The sequence below is a fragment of the Bos mutus genome, chromosome 7, assembly GCF_027580195.1.
Source record: "Bos mutus isolate GX-2022 chromosome 7, NWIPB_WYAK_1.1, whole genome shotgun sequence".
NCBI lineage: Eukaryota > Metazoa > Chordata > Mammalia > Artiodactyla > Bovidae > Bos > Bos mutus.
In genome coordinates, this window is record NC_091623.1 from 58,327,598 (window position 1) to 58,349,618 (window position 22,021).

Below are 22,021 nucleotides of genomic sequence, written 5' to 3' on the forward strand. Positions count from 1 at the left end.
CTGCGCGTGCGCCCTGCGCTGCCCTGCCCACGCCCCCTCGGTCGGCGGGAAAAGGAGGCGGGGGCGGTTAATGCGCAGGCGCGTGCTACGAGCTTGTCCTGAACCGGACTGCGATCCAGAGCGCGTCTCAGTGCCGGGCTCCGCGCGCAGGCGCTAGCTGCCCGCCTTGCTAGGAGTCGATTTGGAAAGTGCGCACGCGCGGGAGTTTCTGGCAGAAAGCAGACGAACCCGGGCCGGCGCGGGGCCTTGTGGGAGGGCTTAAGGAAGTAAAATGGCGGACCTGGCGAACGAAGGTAGGGGAGGCGCCGTCTGGGGCCAGCTGGCGGCCAGGGAACGGGCGGCGGGAGGTCCGGGGGCCACAGGCCCGAGGGGTGAGCACTCCGGGTGCGGGGGGCCTGTCTGCTCCGGAAGAGCGGCCCAGCGGGCCTTGCAGCCGCCCCCCATTGCGTCCCCTCAGGCCGGGCTCACCCGCCCGACTCATCAGTCCCGGTAGCCCCGGCCCTACCACCGTCCGGCCAGACGGCCCGGGAGACGGCGGGGATCGCGATCCTGAGGCCCTTCCGCCTCTCAGGCCAGGCTGGGGGCCGAAGGGGGCGGGAGGCACGGCCGCAGCGCCTCGACCTCGGATGTAAATAGATCTCGGGGCCTGGTCGCGGGCCCAGCGCGCCACGCTCTCTCCCCGCCCCCTCGTTCTCCGGGACCCGGGCTTCCCTCTTCCCTGGCCTGGCTGCCAAGCCGGCCCACCCCCTAATCCTGTGGCGGTGCCCCACGCCAAGGATTGAGAACGTCAGGTTTGCTTTCGTCCCCACCCTCAACTCAGGCCCCCAATTCCCGCCAGTTACCCCGGATCCTTAGTGGCGACCGACAGTCGCGCCTCGTCTTGGCTCCTTGAGGCCCCAGCCGCAGGGTGTGGGCCGCTGAAAGCCCTAGCTGGTTTTCGGCCCTTTTTTTGGTTGCACTTCCAGAGGGAGACAAGGTTGTGTGATCCCCTTCTCTGCGAAGCGCTGACATCCCAGCTGAACGATTTTGACAAGGTTACAGTTCCGAACGGCTCAGAGAAAGCGCGCCATCAGCCGATGTCTGATGAAATCCCCTGTGATGTTCAGATCGCTCGTAGCTTCAGGACTTTCTGAGGCTTGTGTTTAGCTTCCTCCGTTCTTAGGTGCACAGCTGCGGGCAAGCGGTCTTGCCTGCCTGGCCCTGGTTCCCCCTCATACGTTGCTCCCTGCTGGCCTGAGGTTTCCCCCGCACAAATGACAATCCTAAGTGCTCACCCTGGTGAAGCATTTGCAGCAGTACCAGGTACTGTTCAAAGACTTGGGCGGGCAGCTATCTGGGGAAGTCCTCGCTCTGCACAGAAGTTCCCAGAGGAAGGTACCATCATCCCTGGTTGTCGGTGAGGAAACTGAGTTAGAATGGTTAAGTTACTCCTCCAAGGCAGGTCACATAGCTAGTAAGGAGCAGGGATGTGCATCAACGTGGTCTAACTTCAGAGCCCCCACTTCACCTCTCATCTGTACCACATCTCTTTGATCAGTTAAAGGAGCTGGTGGAGGGTTGAGGCATTCCATTCACAAGATCCATTTAAAGGCAGATCGGGCACTGGATAAAAGAGAGTCAGTAGGACACACCTTATATATTTGCGAGTTTGGCCCGTTCACATTCTTGAACTCAGGGCTCATATTCAACACCTCCATTTGGATGTCATATCAAATAAAACCCCTATCTTTCTCCCCCAAACCTGCCCACCCTGCCAACTTTCTCCTCTAGTAGTAAATAGCAGGTCCAATTGTTTAAAATTGCTCGGGCCAGACACCTTGAAGTCGCCCCTGATGACTTTCTCTCACACGCTGCAGCACATCTTTGTCTGTTCTACCTTCAAATCTTTCCAGAGAATGACCCCTGTTGCCACTGCTTGGTCCTCCCTGCCATCTTCACCCATCTGGCAGCTTCTCAACCCAGAAGGCAGACGACCCCCGTGCCCCAAGACCTCCCTGTCCTCTCCCCCACCGCTGTCTCCCGACTTGGCCTGCTTTAACTACTCCAGCTTTCTCAGTGCCCGTCTCTCGCGCCATATCCCCCTCTGTTACGCCTCTGGACCTGCCGGTTCCTCTGCTTGAGTCAGTCTTCCTCCAGTTGTCCCTGTGGCTCGCTCCTGTACCTCCTTCAGGTTCCTCCTCACATGTTGCTTCATTGAGAACTTCTCCGACCACCTATTTTAAGTTTTATCCTCATTCTCTATCCCCTTCACTCTGTTTCATGTTACTCCACAGTGCTTATCACCTACCAGCAAGCTGGGTTGACTTGCTTATCTGACTACCCCTCTTCAAAAATGTAAGTTCCATGAGGAGCAGGGTTTCTGTCTGTCATTAATGGACCCCCACCCCACCCTGATGTAGAACAGTGCCGGGCACAGGGTATAGGGATCCAGGGAATGTTTGTTGAATGAACAAGTGAGGTGTACCTGTGAGCACAAAGGGGAAATTATGGATTCCGGTTATCCAGGGACACCATGTCTAGCATAGGTACTGGCACGTGAGCTGTCAGTTGCGTAGCTGAACTGATCAGTGTATAAAATAGAGACAATGGAATGTTTTGTACTTAAAGTTTTTGCCTAGTTAATGCCACACTCACCTAGTACTTTGCCTCTGACACTAGTTCTGGCCTCAAAAAAGTCGAATCCTAGTGGCCTTTTGTGCCTCCCGTATCTCTGCCGTGCTTTAGTTGGTTGTCATGTGTTTCTCGACTCTATTTCTGGTTTTGGCTTGTGCAGCCCGCCAGCATGTTCAGTTTCTCATCCTCTGTGTGAGCGAGGACTTCCTTTCCTATGCATTGTGAAGCTTAGGGGACTGCCCCATACATGTGCATTCCCACTTGTCGTTGAAGCTCACACGCCCTCTTGGCTTCTGTCTTTCTGGACTGGGATCCTAAGCAGACCCATCCTAACTCCTGGGCATCTGTAGAGACAGAAAGCAGCGCATGTGATCCTGCTGTGCAACAAGGGTTGAGAACCGCCAGCTTGAGTAGTGCAGTACTGGTTAAGAGGGCCGTGCTTGTGTAGAGAGAAGCATTTCCAGATGTGTGTCGAGTTCAGCGTCTTGTTGGCTCTCATTGCCATGGTGATCTCTTCAGGGATGGTGACAGCCACTCCCACAACCCTTGCTGGTAGTCCTGTAGTCTGTGACTTTTAAAGTCCCGTTGGAATGTTTCCTAGGAGAGAGTGAGTGTGGGGGCGGTGCGGTACACACATCCCAAAGTCGTTAACCATCTTGTCTCTGGAGTTACTCTGCCTGGTAGACTGGCATCAGGGTGTGAAGGCAGCGTTTGGTTTCTGGTGAAGGTGAAGAAGGTGAGCAGAGCATATTGGAGCTGTAGGAGACCTTGGATTCTAGATCCCCGCCTTAAAATTTGATACCATATACACATGAGGCCTTGCTGGCCTGCAGAGACACGTGGTGGAAACCCGAGAGATGGTAAGGCGCAGGCTTCTCAGCTTTGGTCCTCTTGACACATTGGACCAGATGAGTCTCTGTTGAGGGGCTGTCCTCTGCTGTGTAGGGTGCTGAGCATCCCCACAGCGTCTTTGCCTCCATACACGATGCTGGCAGCACTCCCTGCCTTGTGCCCCTCCCCCAGGGGCCGGGACCGTCAGGAGTGTCTTCAGACATAGTGTGTCTCCCTCAGCCAAGGCCTGTGGCGTGGCGTGATGGCGGGCCCCAGTCTCTGCCTGGGAACTGGGCTTGTGCTTTGATTCTGCCTTGTCCTCTCCGAGTGACTTTAGGCAACTCCTTAGCCGCTTTGAGCTTCAGTTTCCTCACCTGTTAAATGAGGATAATGGTGATTGTATCTATCACACGGTTGCTCTGAGCCCTGGCTGAATTAATACATATAAATGATTTAGCACCTATCTCAGCCCAGTAATAAACAGTCAGGAGGAAATGGAAGCTATTTTTACCATGGAGGACTTATGTTATAGACACATTTAGCTGAAGTGCCCAAGGCAAAGCCAGAGAGAGCAAAAAGCGAGTTTGAACGAGGTGGCCTTGGGGCGCGCCTAGGATGGGATGCAGCCAGAGCTGGGCTGTCCGCCCTCTCTGGTTCTGTCCTGACTTTGATCACATGACCATCTAGCCACGGGCTCCCAGCCAGGGCACTCTGGGCATTGGGGCCAGAGCATTCTCTGTGCTGCTTCGCTGGGTGTCCTGGGGTGTTGGTCTGTTTCCCTGGCCTCCACCCGCTGGATGCTAGTAGCACCTTCCCGCTGTCATGACAACCAGAAATGTCCAGACGTTGCTCAGTGTCCCCTGGTGGGGGGGGGGGGCTCCCACTCACCTGACTTGTTTTTTGCCTTTTGTTTGTTTGGCTTTTGGCCATGCTGTGCAGCATGTGGGATCCCTGACCAGGGATCGAACCCATCTCCCCTGCAGTGGAAGCTCAGTCTTAACCACTGGACTGCCAGGGAAGTCCCTCACCTTGTTGATTTCAAACCTAACCCCTGAGAGGATGAGATGCAGCTGAGTGTTTATTGATGCGCTTCAATGGTTGAAGTCCTCCGTTCACTTGATTCTTACCACCCGCTTGCCCTGCCCTCGACTTAATACTTAGGATAAGTGAGAAGCAATTTTTCAAAGTTTCATGAACTTAAACAATAAGCATTAACTCTGAGGTTTGCCCTGCAGAGTGTACATTGAACCCCCCGTGCCTCTCACCTGAGGCAGATTAGGGCTGAGGGTGCCACCTTTGTATACTTGGAAGAAAATTTTAAGTTCTGCCCGAGATCTGTGTACAGACAAAACGTACTTGTAGTTCTGCAAGTTTAAAACTTTTCCACCATATCTTCAGCCTGCCTCTCAGTTAACTGGAAAACGGACTCACCCAGCAGTCCCACTGTGGTCGTTTAGTCACTAAGTTGTGTCCAGCTCTCTGCAACCCCATCGACTGTAGCCGCCAGGCTCCTCTGTCCGTGGGATTTCCCAGGCAAGAATACTGGAGTGGATTGCCTTTTCCTCTAGGGGATCTTCCTAACCCAGGGATCAAAGCCAAATCTCCTATATTGACAGGCGGATTCTTCACACTGCGCCATTTCCTGCGGGCATCGTTGGGTATAGGACAGGTCAGGCTCTGCTGTGTGCTTACACGCTGAAGCATCTGGAGAGAGGTGACAGGAAGTAAGGGCAGAGCTTTGAATGGTGTTGGGAAAGGGGCGGTGTTTGTGCCTGGCGAAGAGGGTGTTTTAGGTACCAGTCGAATTCCCACCTGAGTTCAGAGACAGAGAATGGGCTGGAGTAAAGTGGGAGATGGGGGCCGTTTGGGGAGCAGTAGGATGCGTCTGGGGGACTTGGGCAGGGCCTCATGTAATGGGAACTGTCTGACAGAGGCAGCAGGCAGAGGTAGCTGCTCCTCACCTTGCTGAGCCCCTGGCAGGTAGCTCTCCATGGTACTTTGAAGTGATCAGGAGGCAGCCGGCTTTGCATTCAGGATATGGTGGTGGCGCCCAGCAACAAGCAGCAGGGGTTCTCTGTTTGGTTTGGAGGTTTGTTTGGCCACCTTCCTGTGATCCCGTGGAGCCCTGTCCGGCGTGGCTGCACGCTCCTTGGTAGGAAGCTAGACAGCTCAGGGCCTCAGAGCAGGTGCGGCCCCCGGGTGTCCACACTCTGCCACGTCCTTGGTTGTCTTGGCACCTGGTGCAGCTGTGTAGCCCTCGCTGTGAGTCCTAACCCCGACTGCACTTCATGCTTACTTTAAGGAGGTTGTGGAGGAAAACTAAAACGAATGCTTGGCTGCACCGTCGGAGATGCAGGAGGTCCGCAATGCCCAGGACCCCACCGGTTTTCTGCAACACAGAGCCAGTTAAAAAACCACAGGCAGGAGTTGTGACCTCGCTTCCGGGGCAAACAGTATGTAATTTGGTCCATTGGGTTTGTCTTTGTTGCTGTTAGTTAGGACTTCCCTGGTGGCTCAGATGGTAAAAGCGTCTGCTTACAATGCGGGAGACCCGGGTTCGGTCCCTGTGTTGGGAAGATCCCCTGGAGAAGGAAATGGCAACCCACTGTAGTACTCTTGCCTGGAAAATCCCATGGACAGAGGAGCCTGGTAGGCTGCAGTCCATGGGGTCGCAATGAGTCAGACACGACTGAGTGACTTCACTGGTCACTAGTTAGGAGCTGAGTAAGGGTTCTAAGGCCTCAGGGGAAAGAACAATCCGGATTCCTGATCTCTCTTGGAAAACAGCACCGGCCTCAGCTGGTGTTCCTGCCCGGCAGTGATGTGCCAGGACTGAGGCACAGCGCCCCCTTGAGACAGGCTGTGCTTCCCAGTCACCACAGGCAGCCCCCCCCTCCACCCCCCCACCCCCCAACCCCGGGCCTGCCTGACCTCGGCCGGCCTGTGGGCTTCAGGCCGGTGGCTCTAGCACCTCTCAGATGTGTTCAGAGCACTGGGTGTTCCATGGCAGAGACCCTTAGCAGACGGGTCTTGGTGATCCATCACTAATTCAGGATTCTGTGCGCTGGAATTGCTAGCGCTCAGAGCAGCATTTCTTCAAGGTAGTCCAGGGGCCCTGGGAGTCCGTTTTTCAAGGGGACTTTTCAGCCTTTTCAAGGGGACTGCGAGTTCAAAACTATTTTCATAACAATGCAAAGGCATCATTTGCCCTTTTCACACTCCTTGTGAATGAATGGTGGATTTTTTTCCCAGAGGTTGTATAGTGCAACAGATGGGCTGCAGAAGCAGATAAGAAAGCCTGGCTGTCTCCTGTTAAGCCAGATGTTAAAACACGGGTCCAAATATAAAATAATGTCCCTCTTCTCCCTAGTGTTTTTGTTTGTTTCAAAAATAGTTATTCATAAAAGTGTATTATTTAGATAAACCTTCACTATTATTATCTTAAGTAAATTAACTAATTTCTGATGTTTCTTAGTTCAGTTTCTAACATGTTCTTATCGTTTAGTCACTCAGTGTGTCCAACTCTTTGTGACTCCATGGCCTGTAGCCCACCAGGCTCCTCTGTCCAGGCAAGAATACTGGCATAGGTTGCTGTTTTGTTCTCCGGTTTCTAACATAATACATATCAATAGCTGTAGCTCACATTTAGCCAAGTTCTTGGGCATCCTCAATAACTTACAAGTGTGGAAAGGGGTCCCAAGGTAAAAAAGTTTGAGAAACACTGGCTTGTGCGGTGAAGCCCCGGTGTACACTGGCTTGTGCCGGTGGAGCCCCGGTGTGGAGGGCCTGAGCAGGCCTGCCTCGAGCCTCGCAGGAATCTTGGACTGGAGCTGACAGGCAACCTCCTGCTGACGGCTTGTGGTGTAGTTGGAAGTGCTCTAGGTTTGCGTTTCATCTCTGTCACTTACTTGCCCAGGATCTTGGGCAAATTGTTTGACCTCAGTTCCTGCACCTGTAAACGGTGCTTTCTAGTCTGCGGGTTGTTGTGAAAGGAACGCGTGGCAGGTGATTGGCCTGCTGACGTGTGGGGATCCCTGTCGGTTCCTGCTACCTGTTAGTCTGCTGATGGACCCTAGGGGGAAGAGAAAGCTCCTTTCGGGCCATAGCCAGGTTTCATTGGTGCTGGTGGGAGCTGTCCTCCAGCTGCACTGTGTCTCATGGGATGTTTGGCAGTGTCCCTGGTCTCTACCCAAATGTCTCCGGACATTGTCCGATGTTCCCCTTGGGGGCAAAATCACCACCGTTTGAGTACCCTTGGGTTAGGGGATTCTGTTGACCTCCCCCCACCCACCCACACACACACACACACCACACACGACTGTGTGGCATAGTCATCTCTGCTGAAGTCCTGAGATGCTGCACACATTTAAATACACAGACTGAGTGGGGAGGGAGAGGAGGTTACTCACAGAAGCTGGGGCACCACCCTGATTTGTGCTGTCTGACCCACTGAGAATTTACCTCGGTGTACAGCGTGAGCTAGGGATCTGACCCCACCTCCTTGTACATAATCAAGGTGTGGTTGCTCAACGTCTGCACAGTTGATGTGTGGGTGGCTCATTCTCTGGGCTTAGGGGGTCATCCTGTGCACAGTGGGATGCTGGTCAGCATCGTGATCTCCGTTTACCAAATGCTGTTAGCAGCTCCTGCCCTCGTGGGAACCAAAAATATTCCGACGTCACCCAGTGGGAGGGAGGGGGGCAAATAAAACTGTCCAGGAGTAAATTGTTTGCCAGCTAGGGCTTAGGGCTCACCCTGCCGACCTTTTTTTTTTCCCGTATGGCCTCTTGGCAGCCGTTGGCATCATGGTGTGGTGGACTTCATGTCCCAGTTAAGGGGGAACAGTGTTTTCCATGACCTTCAGCACTGTTCCAAGTTCAAGATGAGCGCCTTCCAAGATGCTCTGTGTTTGAGCAATCCCCTTGCACAGGGGTTGAAGCTCAGGGCCGGGTCTGTTGGAAGAGTCGGCCTGTCCCAGTGTGCCCACCTCCAGCCACTGAGTCTCAGAGCCCAGCTCATGCTTCCCAGTGGGTCATTCTGACTCCCCGGGCACCTGTTCTCCTGACTGAGACGGTAGTGGTTTCCCCACGCCCTGTTCAGGAGGCAAGCCTCGCTTTTGCATTGTATTTTAAATGCCTTTGCTAAATTAAACACCCTCCAGCCTGGCCACATAGGATTTCAGGAATTCGTCGGCCCAGAGTGAACGCCTCTGTGTTGTATCTGTCACAGCAGAGCAAGCTTGGGGAAAACGATTCCAGAGTGTGTGACTTCTACCGTGGCAGGAGTTAAAAAAGAGGGCCCCCTGCACTTAGAGGAGAAAGAACATTTTGCAGCATTGAGTGGCCACTGGGAATCTGAGGATCCAGGGCCTGGGTCACTCATCATCAGTCCCACGTGGAGGGGACCCCTATTCATGGAGTCTTGTTGTCAGAGTGAGGGTCGTGTCGGCTCCTTAGTGAGCAGACCATGCTTCCACAGCCTCGCACAATCGTCTCAGCCCTCCCCCAGCTCAGACACTGGAGGCTGTGTCCCCAGAACAGACAGACTCCCATCCACCGGAGATCTCTTCCCCTCACCACCCCCGGGTGACCTTATTAAAAACATCCCAGATGGGAAAGATTGCCCAAGGACCCCTGCCAGCATGGGGTGGGATGTGAACACCGCACCTCCACTGACTCCTCACCACACACCCCCTCCCTCCACCACCCCCCCAGGAGCTCTTGGCTCACGTCGGCCTCAGGCCTCAGGGTTCTTCCTGCCCTTCATTCGCGCTGAGGGCTCCCCACTGCGCGCTCAGGGCTCCCCACTGCCGGGTACTCTGCCTTCGCCTGGCTCGCTCCCTCACCCACTCGAGGCCCCCTTGTGACTCCTGCATGCCTCTGCTTCTTGTTTTTCCTTCCTCTTCCCACTAGAAGGGGGCCGTGGCCTCATCCACCTTTTGTCCTGTCTCTGGCCCCTGGGCCCTTGTGGGTGCTCAGGAAGTTGTACTGCTGCAAGCAGGGCTTGGCCGGTGGACTAGCCAATCATCTCGGTGATTCTCTCGGCCTCAGAAGGGTTCAAGGGATTCTGAGAGATGGAGTGTGTGTGTGGTGAGGTGTCCCTGTGTCCAGGCGGCCCTTGGAAAGGGACCGGCAACTGGAGTTGAATCCAGGACCCAAGCTTTGAGGTGGCGTCCGTGTATCTGCAGTGTCCTGTGCGTAATTACAGTACGATAATGATGCCAGCCGCTTCCCGAGCTCTGCGTGTGCATCGTTGGGTCCAGTCCTTCTGAACCGACGGAGTGGGGTCCCGTCTGCACTGACAGACACAGGCACGTGTGGAGAGAGTTCACCTGCTGGGGATCCCAACCCCGCATGGTGGAGGCCTGCCTGAACGCACACAGAACCCATTGCCCACATTCCCAGGTTTCCTTGGTTGGTCTGCGGCCTCCGCAGAGGTCTTGTAGTCCTGAGATTGCCCTTGGGAACTGCACCCACCCCCCCCACCCCTCCCCCCACCCCTCCCCCCACCCCCCCCCCTCCCCCAACCCCCCACCCCCCCCCCCACCCCCCCCCCCCCCCCCCCCGCCAAGCCCAGTCTCAGCTCAGCCGTGCTCTTGTCACGCCATCTAGTGGTAGAACAGAGAACTGCTGTTGAAGCTAGCTCCCTGGTTTCTTGGTGGTTGTAGGTGAGGTTGCTGACTTTGATTTAGTAATAGGCGAATGGGGTTTTTCTGGGATTTAAGGCCCAGGGATATGCACAGTGCAGGGTGTGCCCCAGCATCTTGTAGTCTGAGTGGATGCGGCAGGGATGGGAAGGTCGTAGGGGTCTGCCGGGCCGATAATTCTAGAAGAGAAGAAGGCAGATGTAGCTTGGCCCGAGAGGTTGTGAGGGATATGAGGCAGCCAACTTGGAGGTCAGGCTTAGGGTCCTGGTCCCACCCCCACTGTGGGGACCCATCATGACTTAGGCACCCATCTCTCCAAGGCCTCCCAGTCTGGCTTCGTGATTGCAAATCAGAGATGATAAGTGATTTCTCTGCCATGGGGCTGTGATGACACTGAATGAGATGGAGTGTGTGAAGTGCCAGGGTCTAGGAATGGCCACTGAACAAATAGGAGCCATTTGTTATCCCCGCTGTTGTCAGGGTAAGGTTGGAGCCCTGAGGAGTGGCTTGATTTCAGTATGTGAAGGTAACGGTGTGAGGAAGAGCGTTCCAAAAAGAAGGGGTAAGATCATCATCTCCCAACCATGTGCTCCTGTGGTCTCCGTGAGACCAATTGAGAGCTGCCTGAGGCAAAACACATTCGAGCACCAAAAAAGGAACGAAGGGGCCCACACCCCGCAGTGGCTGGGCCGTGGGGCCGCGGAGTCTGCGGTGCATGAGATCAGAGGCGTCGCCTAGCAACAGCATGATGGAGATCAGTTCCATTCTTCACTGGAGAATTAGCTGGTGGACAGCGTTGACACATTGGTGACAAATTCACCTTTATGTTGCTGCACCGAACTGTTTATAATAATTCCTGAGAAAAGAAACGGCTCGAAGGGTTGAGATAGTAAGTGTTGGGGGATTAAAGCGGTTGCCACGTATTAACAGACCGTTGTTTGTGTTGGCAAGATGCTTTCCATATTTTTTGCACAGATAAGAAGATTAAGCCACATCAGCCCAGGATTAAAGCTCATTTCACACAAGTACCTTACTGACATTTTGGTCAAGAATTGTAAGTGGCTTTCCAGATGGGAGCTGTTTCCTGGCAGGTGTTGGGGACATCATTTTAGTAGGGGGATAAACAGAACAGGCCCAGGTAGTCCAGTGTGCTCTCCTGGGTCTGCAGTTTCTTCAGTTTAGTTTATCAGACACAGGCAGTCAAGCCGCCACGGGGGGGTGCCAGAGCTTGTCGTGGAGCAGCCGCCCGCGGTTTCTGTGTACACACCTCCCTGCACAGCTCAGTGGAGAAGGCAGGCCTGCGTGCGGGGGTGAGTGTGTGTGTGTTTCCAGCTTAGACGGTGGAAGTGTTACACAGAGCATCCCATGGTTACACGTTTGACAGATGAAGACGGCGTAGCTTGCCTCTCCGTGGAGCGTGCACCTCGGTGTGGGTCTTCATTTTTTCTTTGAGGACCATAAGGATCTGCCCTTGGCTTAACTGCATGCTTGCTCGTCCAAAGCAGATGGTCTCGTGACTTGGTGAAAGCCCACCGCTCACCGGCTAGTTTCTTTGGGACTCTTCCAGAGATGTCTGTCTAGAATGTTCACTGTAGCTGCTTTATTCCTGATGTTACTTCTCAGAAGAAAAGCCTCCGTGTCTCAGCTTCGAGGCCCTCCTAAGCGGGAGTGATGGGAGGAGACAGGCGAGGGCAGGGACTTTCTCCCTCTTGCCCCGTGCTGCGGGGATAGCAGTGGACGTCAGGGGCCAGCGTCAGGCCTGCCTGGGTTGGAGGCCCAGCCCCACCTTGGACAAGTCACTTGGCCTGAGTCTCCGTTTCCTGTTCTGTACACTAAGGACCTGCCCTTTCAGGTGGTTGTGAAGATTCAGGACAGCGTTGCCGGCAAAGCGCTGAGCACCTGCCTGGTCCATCGGTGCCCCACAATCAGTGACCGCTGGCCCACGGGTGAGACCATCTGAGGGTCTGGACACCCCATCTGGGAGTGTTCTTGCTGTGACTGCATGGCAGAGGCTGGGAGGCATTTAAAGATGGGATTCCCAAGACCTGTGTCACCCTGGAGGGTTGGGACACACAGCCTTCTACCACGGGCTGCCGCTGGGGTCCAGGCCAGCTCCTGCATCTGGGCAGCTGCCGCCACCCATCCTTTACCTCGGGACTCTTCCACCTTAGACTGGCTTCAGGTCTGTACCCGCTCCCTCCCCCTTTCCTGCTGCGTCCGAAATAAACGGACAAGTCATTTTGTTTTAAGGGTTTTGCCACCAGTCAATCTCTGGGCAGAAAAGACACCAGTGAACCCTCCCTGTCCCCTGCCCTGCTTGTAGCAGTGGTGTCAGAAAGCCCACGGTTTTAAATCTGTCAAGCATGACGCTTTGTAAAATTCGCCTCTTTTTTCTGACCCTCCTCACCTCCTCTTTTAGGAGACAGTTTATGGGCCGTCTTCCTGACAAAGATGTCACACACATAACAGAGGTGCCTTAAGGGTGGGGCTTTTACAGCTACCCACACAGGCACCCAGCCATCTGAGGACTTGCCCCCAACCTGGGCCCTGGGTCAGTAGTTTGTGCTTTAAGAACCTGGCTCTTCGGTGACCCTTTCTTACCCAGAGACCTCCACTCCCAGCCCAGAGGATGGCTTGTGGCCCCTTGGGTCCAGAGGCGGCCTGGAGCTCAGGGACCCCCTGACTTCTTCACAGCCATCTTAGTTCCTTTGCTCAAGAAAGAAACTACCCGGCTAAGTGTTATCGGTGCTTACCTTCCAGGAGCATCTCCCCTGGGCCGTGCAGTCGCGGGGTTGCACCCCACTCCTCTCACCCTGGGCTGGGGCGTTTCCCACCCTGACCTTCCTCGAGTTCCTCCAGTGCTTCCTCGTTCCTCCCAGCTCCTGGCTGCCTGGCCAAGTGCTGCTCCACCTTCTGCTTAAAGGCGCTTCCTCCAAAAACCCTTCCCTGATGGGCTGCTCCTCTGCAGCCCCAGCCCTGCACTCTGTGCTTCCTCTGTGTTGTAATATTCAACTAAGTCTGAAGTCGGCTCCTGGCAGGCAGGGGACGTGTCTCTCTGTGTCACCACCACACCCTAGAAACCGGCTTGACGCCTGGCACACGGTGGGCGCTAGATGTGTGGAATCACTGGAACTCCTAGTTGCCGAGTGACTCTCTTGATTGAATCTGTGGACGTCCTGAGAGGTGCAGCCGGAGGAGTGGGGCCAGGCTCGGCTGGGCAGGCGGAGCGTCCCAGCAGTCACAGCCTCCCACAGTGCCTCGGGGAGCAGGGAGGGTCCCCGACATCTGGCAAAGGGGTGGCACAGAGCGGAGATCTGCGACTTGTCCTCACCTGGGCTCACCTGTCTGTGCTCATCACCGGGACTGCGGAGACCAGATCCGGAGCCCAGACCCAGTCTCTGGGGGTTACAGTTAGGTGGCGAGCCCATGCTGTGGGCTTCTCTCAGCCTCTCTCCAGGTTCGTGCCCACCACCCCCCATGCTGTTTGCATGGGGGGTAGAGGCAGGGGTAAGGGCTTTCCCTGGGTGGGAGCTGGGATCACAGTTGGGCTGGGGTAGCCCCCTGGGGCCCTGGAGCTGAGGAGGGCTGTGTGGGGGACAGTGGAGGAGGGGTTCAGACCAAGAGCAGCCACCCTTGGACTTGGCATCAGCACCTTGGAAAGCGGAGGTGAGGCGGGCACTCCCAGTGCATCCCTGACAGCAGTGCCCACTCTGTCCAGAGGAGGGCCATTCTTCCAGGCGACCTGGGGTTCCGAATCCCGCCCCACTTCACACAGCAGTGTTGACTGCAGTCACCCACCGTGTTCAGGCCTCCTCACAGGTGTTCTTGCAGAGGGTTCCCTGGTCAGATAGCTTTGGGCAACATTTAAAACACCTGGTGGACAGAATCTGCATTAAATAGCACGCATTTGATTGGCCTTTTAATGTTTTAGGTCTGTGTTTTGGCCTTAGTCTCTACAAATCTGTGGAGGTGGTTTTCTCTTCACTCAGGAGAGGAGAGCCGGGCTGGGGTTTCAGGCACTTCCTGGAAGCCTTGTTGCCCCGTCCCCTTTGTTGTTCAGTTGCTACGTGTGTCTGGACTGCAGCACCCAGGCTTCCCTGTTCTCCACTATCTCCTGGAGTTTGTTCAAACTCATGTCCACTGAGTCAGTGATGCTATCTAACCATCTCATCCTCTGCTGCCCTCTTCTTTCGCCTTCAGTCTTTCCCAGCATCAGGATCTTTTCCAATGAGTTGGCTCTTCTCATCTGGTGGTCAAAGTATTGGTGCTTCAGCATCATTTCCTCTAATGAATATTCCGAACTGATTTCCTTTAGGAATGACTGGTTTGACCTCCTTGCAGTCCAAGGGACTCTGGAGAGTCTTCTCCAGCATCACAGTTCGCAAGCATCAGTTCTTTGGTGCTCAGCCTTCTGTATGGTCCAACTCTCACATCCATACATGACTACTGACAAAACCATAGCTTTGACCTGACGGATCTTTGTCACCACAGTGATGTCTCTGCTTTTTGTTATGCTCTATAGGTTTGTCATAGCTTTCCTTCCAAGGAGCAAGTGTCTTTTAAAATTTCATGGCTGCAGTCACTGTCGGAAGTGATTTTGGAGCCCAGGAAAATAAAATCTGTCACTGCTTCCACTTTTTCCCCTTCTATTTGCCATGAAGTAATGGGACCGGATGCCATGATATTAGTGTTTTAAGTGTTGAGTTTTAAGCCAGCTTTTTCACTCTTCTCTTTACCCTCATCAAGAGTCTCTTTAGTTCCTCTTCACTTTCTGCCATTAGATTGGTATCATCTGCATGTGTGACATTGTTGATATTTCTCCTGGTCTTTATTCCAGCTTGTGATGCATCCAGCCTGGCATTTCGTACGATGTATTCTGCATATAAGTTAAATAAGCAGGGTGACAGTATACAGACTTGATGTACTCTTTTCCCAATTTTGAACTAGTCCGTTGTTCCATGTCTGGTTCTAACTGCTGCTTCTTGACCTGCATATAGGTTTTGTCAGGAGACAGGTAGAGTGGTCTGGTATTCCCATCTCTTTAAGAATTTTCCAGTTTATTGTGATCTGCACAAAAGCTTTAGCACAGTCAGTGAAGCAGAAGTAGATGTTTTCTGGAATTCCCTAGCTTTCTCTGTGATCCAACAAATGTTGGCAGTTTGTTCTCTGGTTCCTCTGCCTTTTCTAAATCCAGCTTACACATCTGGAAGTTCACTTGTGAAAGCAGAGCTGGGCTGGGGTCTCAGGCGTATCTTGGGAGCCTCGTTGCCGTTGTCCCCATTCCTTCCCCACACTGGGATTTCAGTTTCCTGTGTGATGGTGCTCATCTGGTGACGGCACAAGTGGTGACGTGGGTCAGTTAAAGACCAGCCTGCCTGGAAGGGGGCACGTGTGTGTTGTCGTGGAGTCAGGACTGAGCTACAGGTTACAGACTTGGGGCCCTAAAGTGGATGAGCAGAAATGAAACTCACGTGGCTCTGGTACTCTGTGTCTTTGGTAGAGAACTGATGAAGTTCATGACCGCCAAACCTGCCACCCAAGGGGGCCTCCCTGGCCCCAGTGGCAGCGTTGCGCTCTGTTCCTAACTGTGTATTGATCACGTGTCATGTATGAGACTGCGTTTGGCTGTGAACACGCAGAGGCTGTCAGGAAGCTTATGGTCCAGGGTAGACGCTGCCGGCGAGCAAATAACCTGCCCCGCCCTGTCCCACCACCACCTGGAGCTCCCAGGCTCCGCGGTGCCAGGCCGCGTGCACACACACCCTCCGCCTTTGTGAGATGTTTTACCCTGAAGTTTTCTGCCCCCAGTTTCCTCGTCCTCATTTTTCCCATGGTGCCTTGCACAGAATAAGGGCTTCATCTGCTTATGTGATTACATGGCAGCTGGCGCTCCCACATGAAGAAGGGCAGCGGGGGTTCAGTGCAGACATGACAGACAGTTCTCACCCTCCATGCACCGGGTGACGGGGGCACAAAGCTATTCGGGGGGCTGTCTGTGGTCCCTCAGACTCCCTGACAGGCAGCCTTGGTGTCACCCGTGCAGATACAAGCCAGAGCAGGCTTCAGGAGCCCAGTTCAAACTGGAAGCTTCCCAGGGGAAGCAGTGTCTGGACCTGGGGAAGAGAAGGCGAGACTGTCTTCCAGGCAGAGGGACTAAGCCGGGTGAAAGTCCCAAAGTGACAGAAGCGTGGGGCACGCGGGGACCAGGGCTCTTCAGTGTCCAGTCGTGGTCAGCGGAGCTGACCTGTTCAGAGGGCCTGTGCCTCGGGTTGGGGAGGATGTTGCCAGGTTGTAAGCGTGAGTTTCGCACCAGTGGTTTCGGCGGCCACCCCAAGGGGTGAGGGTAGAGGCGGGGAAAGATGGGAGGTTTCAACCGCAACCATGGAGGTAAGGAGGGTGGATTCACTCACAGAGCCCAGACCCCTGTGTACCCCTCGCTGCCCTCTGCCCCCAGCTGCTCCAGAAGGCACTGGGAAGGCCCCGTGAGCCACAGACAGCCTCCTGCCGAAACCAGTTCCATCCCCAGGCAGCCCCTCCCGGGGGCTTCTAGTCACAGCACCAGGGAGCTCTTCCTCTGCCATCTGCATGCTGCTTCTCCACCTCAGGCCCTCCTTACAGCCCAGCATGGCGTTCATTTTCTCAGTGCCCCTTCCCTTACTCATCCCTCCCTCAGTTACTTGTTGAGCCCTTTCAGGGTGCCCAGGACTGTTCTCGGGACAGGAGGGGAGCAAGGCAAGGCCTCCCATCTCATGGAGTTGGTGTCTTACTCGGGCCAATAGGCCCTAACTCTGGGCGTGCGCGCGCGCACACGCACACACACACACACACACACACACACACAGTGTCTCACACACACACACACACAGTGTCTCACACACACACACACACAGTGTCTCACACACACACACACACAGTGTGACAGGTGGTGGTGCTGCTGTGAGAGCAGGCAGGCATTCTGTCTTCCTGGGAAGCCATCCCGGGTTTCTTCTCCAGGCAACTGTGTGTTTAGTGAAGTCTGTGGGGGCTAGGCCTCCCCTTTCAGGCCAGAGGTATTTAGAGACCAGGGGCAGAAATCACGCTCAGGCTGGCTTAAGCAAAAGTCAACATTTACTGGCTTAACTGAAGAGTCAGGGTGGGAGCTGGGGTTAGCTTTGGGCCTGCTGACTCGGGCCTCCAGCCCAGCCTCCAGGGCTCCGCTTCCTTCTCCACCCCCAGCTTTGCTCCCAGCTGCATTGGCTCGGCTCCAGCTCCCCTTGTGGCGACACCCAGCCACTGGCAGCCCTGGGGTCCTCTCCCACCAGCTTAGCAGCCCCAGCAGAGCAAGGGGGCCCCTTCCCCAACAGCTCCGGCGAAAGTCCTGGCCTGAGTGTCGTCGCTGCCAGCGCTCTGGCCTCACTGCCGTGCCTGGTGTCCCCTAGGGCCGGGCAAACAGCATCTCCTCCTCCAGCCTGCAGCCAGGGGTGTAGGAAGTGAGACTCGGGCTGATCCCAGCTCCTTCCTGCGTGCCCCCAGCCTTGCAGCTGGCCTGGAGTGGAATGCGGAAGTAAGGCTGGGACCTGGGCCGCAGCCCTCGATGCTGGGCTTGTCGGGCAAAGGGCAGTGGCAGGTGTCTGGCCATCCCTGTGGTAGACGTGTGTGTGGAAGAGCTGCTGCTGTCCCCAGAGTCCCTGCAGCTCACCTTCGCTGTTGCTTACTGCCCAGCAGTAGGGTGCGTTCGTTCTTCGTTCACCTGGGTTTGTGGAGCTACACATCTGTGCTGGGAGATCCTTCCACGCCCCCCACTCTCCTGCCCTGTGGCACTGCAGTCTCTGAGCTGTCACTCACCCCAGGGGTGGCGGCGTGGGCTGCGCCTGGTGAGGACTGTCGTGGTGAATCTGACTTGGGCGCCACAGAGTGAGTGAGGCAGTGGAGGAAACGGTCACTGTCAGTGGCCCGTGGTCCCAAAGTGCAGATGGGCGTCTGTCCTGCTCCTCCGTGCTGTGGGAGCTTTGGGGGTGGGGCGGGGACAGTGTCCTGTGGCCATCTCCCTGCATCTCGTCCCCAGCCCCTCCTCTTTAATATGGGTGGTCGCCAGTGTCCTTCCCCACACTCTGGTCTCTCTGTGCTCCCCCCCCAACCCCCTTCACAACTGCCCCACCTCCTTACATCAGCACCATCTGCCCCTCAGGCTGCCTGTCACCTCAGGAGCCGCCTTCACACCTGTCCCTCCATTCCGGGCTCCTCTGCTGAGGCTTCAGCGCAGCCTCCTCTCCCAAGATGCCCCAGACCCTGCCCTCCGACCAGGTCCCTGCGAGCGCTCTCGAGGCCTGCGAACCGCGCACCCATCCTGCCGGGTGAGAGCTGTGCTAGTGCAGGTTGCTGGCTTGCCCCAGGACTCAGGAAGGGGAAGGGCTGTGCAGATGCTGCCCGTGTTCGTAACAACACCCCCCTGCCCCCACTTCCCATGCATGCCTCCCCCCACAGAGCTCAGGAGCACACCCAGAGCCCTGTACTCAGGCCCCTGACAGTAAGGCGGTGCCCGCTCCAGCGGGTGGCAGAGGGCCAGGGACACGGCCCCTCAGACGGAAGACCAGCGGTGTTGACTGAGGACGACGGCGGGAGCCGTCTCCTGGTCCAATAACAGCATCCCAGAGGGTTTCTCCCTTCAGCAGCAGCTGTGCAAGATGGACTTTTCAGTCCTCACAACTCCACACTTTTTCCTAGCGGGCGCTCACTTAGACGCCCAGGTGGAACGCAGAGCTGACTTGAGCAAAGTAATCCTCCAAAGAGTGTGTGCCTCGTGGGCAGAGGTTGTGGATGGGTTGCCCCCGGCCCCAGCTGGCCTGCAGATTTGAAAACAAACATTTTAAACCTAGGGACTTCCCAGTGACATGGCCATTCTAAGCCAGTCTCGAAACCGTTTATTGGTGTGTACATGCACACAGAAAGATGCACGTAGCTTTGCACGCTGAACACTTTGTGCATTTATAGCAAGAAACTGTTTTCTAGGTGATACGATGATCATTCGAGTTCCTAGTTTTATATTGGATTTGTGTTTTGTTTTTAACTTATCACAAACAAATGTAGCTGTGTTTACTGTATGAATATAGTGTTGGGGGGAAAAACACCGATTTTTCTTTTTGCAGAAAAGCCTGCCATTGCTCCGCCCGTCTTTGTGTTTCAGAAGGAGAAAGGACAAAAGGTAAGGGGCCGGTATGTTCTCCCACCCCCACTTCCCCCACTACCTCCCCCAGGACTCTTCCCCCAAAGGTCGCAGTGCCACCATGGGGCTCAGGGAAGAAGGCCTGGTGGCCTTAGGTTTACCACGGCCCAAGCTTAACAGAGGGTGCGTGGACAGGGCTCAGAGACCCTGCTTTAAAAAACAGAGAGAGCGCTTCTTTCTAATTTGCTGTAGAAGTACTGCTGTGCATCAGGAAACCTGGTAGGAGGGGGGGAAGGGGGCGGAGAGGGGAGGAGAGGGAGCAGTGCTGAGTAAGGAAAAACAGGACTTTTAACGCCTTTAGGGGAGTTTTTGGCCCCAGCCAACTTGGCATAAGTGCATTTAGAATAATTGGCAGCCGGCTTGCATCATGTGTTCACTACCTGTCCTTAAAGGTTGCTTTTCATGTCTGGTTGGCTCTGTTGTTGGAGATACTTCGCCAAATTCCTGGTAAAGAGCTCGCGCGCCTGGAGGGCGAGGCAGTGCCTTCCCACGTGTGGTCCTTGTCCTGTGTGGTCGTCCACCTTGAAGTCATCAGGCCGTGTCCCTCCCTGATGGGGCAGTGTGGAAGGTTGGGGTTGTGTCTCGAGTTAGTTGATGTTCTGTGGTGGCCCAGGCGTATATGGGGACTCCCCCTATTTGCCAAAAAAACGTGGACAGTGCCTGTCCTCGTGCCCGGGGACAGCAGGTGTGATGTCATGACCACGGCAAGGTCTCAGAGTGACCCCTGCACTGCGTTGACACCGGTATTCTGAAATCTGTGTGCGTCTTGTTAGTGAGGACAGCCTCTGAGGGGCCCCTCGGCTCTGGACTCATGACCCACAGACCAGGTGGGTCCTCCCGAAGGTGACTGGCTCTGAGCCTGGGGGCCTCTGGCAGCCGAGCCGCTGCCTGTGGAGCCTGCCCCATGGTCTGAGAAGAGGCCAGTCTTCTCCCTGTGTGCGCGGTGCAGCATTCGAGGGCTGTGGGGAAAGGCGCTAGTGTGGGGGGCAGGGGTGGGGAGGAGAAGCAGCTGCCCTGAGACCCTGCCCACCCACCCACCCACACCCCCTTGCAGGGTGTGTTCTGCATTATCTGCTGGGCTTGTTCTCGCGTTAATCTTTCGCATTGTCAGTTCTTCTGCTGAGGAATCAGAAAACACAGGAAAAGTTCTTCCCTTTTTGCTTCTGTTTCCTGGGTCATGTTTTCTAGGTCCGTCAGCCTCTGCCACCTCCTCCCCACTGAGCCCTGACCGATACCTGCAGTTTAGTTTCTCGAGCTTTTATCATCTTCCTTTGGAAGTTCAGCTGCTGTGAAGGGGCTGATGTGTTTCTTCTGGCTTTTAGAAGTAAACATGTTTGGTTTCTGCTTCAGATATGAAAGTCACTTATTTTACTCAGGTTTTCCATAAAATTGGGACTCTCTAGAATTTTAAATTTTACTGTGATTCTCTTCTGAACCACTTTTAGATTATCAACAAACTAAGGGCTGCCACAATTGTTTTTGTTAATAAAACTTTATTGGCGCACAGCCCCGCCCAGTATGTACTGGGAGTTGTGGCTGCTCTCTCACTGCCAGCTGCAGCATGAAGGAGTTTGGACTGAGACCAGGCAGCCTGCAGATTCAAACATATTTAGCACCTGGCCCTTTATAGAAAAAAAGGTTGCCAACCCAGATTTGAAACAAGTAATTGAAATAGATAATTCTGAAGACTTTCCAACAATCAGCAGGATGAAAAACTAAAGTGTAACGTTTATTCAGCTGAACTTAAAATGCTTTTAAAATTACTAATTCTTATTTCAGTACTGTTTTCATGGTTGAGGTGGCTCTGTTGCTTTGTCAATTCAAAGGCCGAGTTACACTCATTACCTTCAGGAGGTTGATTCTAGTTATGCGAACAGGGTGAGGTTGAACCCGAAGAGTTGCCAACAGGATGCTCATCCTCATGAAAACGTGCACGTGCAAATATTGACTCCGTGCCAGCTCTAAATGGGCTTCTAAAAATAGCTGACTGTCAGCTCTTCAGATTCCGGCTCTCCGCTGCTGTCACACTTGTGTGACAAGATCACCGGAAGGGAGTGGAAAACCTCTGCAGCAGAGGCCAGGGAGTCCATGTGTTCATCAAGGCCCACATCTGAGCTGCCGAGTGGGCGGCTGCCCAGTAGACACGGGGCCTCCTCCTCTGCTGCTTGTGACCACTCGGGCATCAGGCGGGAAGGACGTGGAGAGGCCCGGACAGCTGGCTTGGTGTCTGTGTGGCCCCCAGGGCCAGGCAGGTGATAGTAAGGTGGGTCTGCAAGGAGCAGCCACCACACCTTCCTGGGACCCTCCCTGTCTTGCCGCTCTCTCAGCCCTCCCTGCTCACACAGCAGGGTTGGGTGGGAAACAGCAGGCTGCTGTTGTTTTTTTCCAAGTGAGCTTTTTTGCCCTTTTTCAACTTTCTGTTTTGAAATTTTTGTCAAGTCCTCAGAGAAATTAAAAGGAGGGTACCGTGGACCAGACCATTGGGAAGCCACCTTGGGTAGGCTTCACTGTTAACATCGTTATCATAAATGCTAGAAACACTCAACTGTAAGTTGTGCCCCCGACGGTTGTCCCTTAAAGACAGTTGTCTCCTCGGAATTCCTCCCCATGGCCCCAGTGCCACGGTCACGCCTGAGAAAGTGATCATTAATTCAGAAACATCCTGTAATATATTTAGCCCAGATGGAAATTGTCCTGAGTGTCACCCACACAGCTATTTTCTAAGCTCC

General features: G+C 54.7%; 1 protein-coding gene across 1 annotated transcript in view; it reads left to right on the forward strand.

Moving 5' to 3' along the window:
* Positions 1-121: 121 nt before the first annotated feature.
* Positions 122-22,021, forward strand: part of RANBP3 (RAN binding protein 3) — a 50,896-nt gene continuing 28,996 nt past the window's right edge. Inside the window, 2 exon segments of the mRNA XM_070373846.1 lie at positions 122-293; positions 19,216-19,271. Coding sequence (XP_070229947.1) covers positions 272-293; positions 19,216-19,271 — 78 coding nt within the window. The 5' untranslated portion in view covers positions 122-271.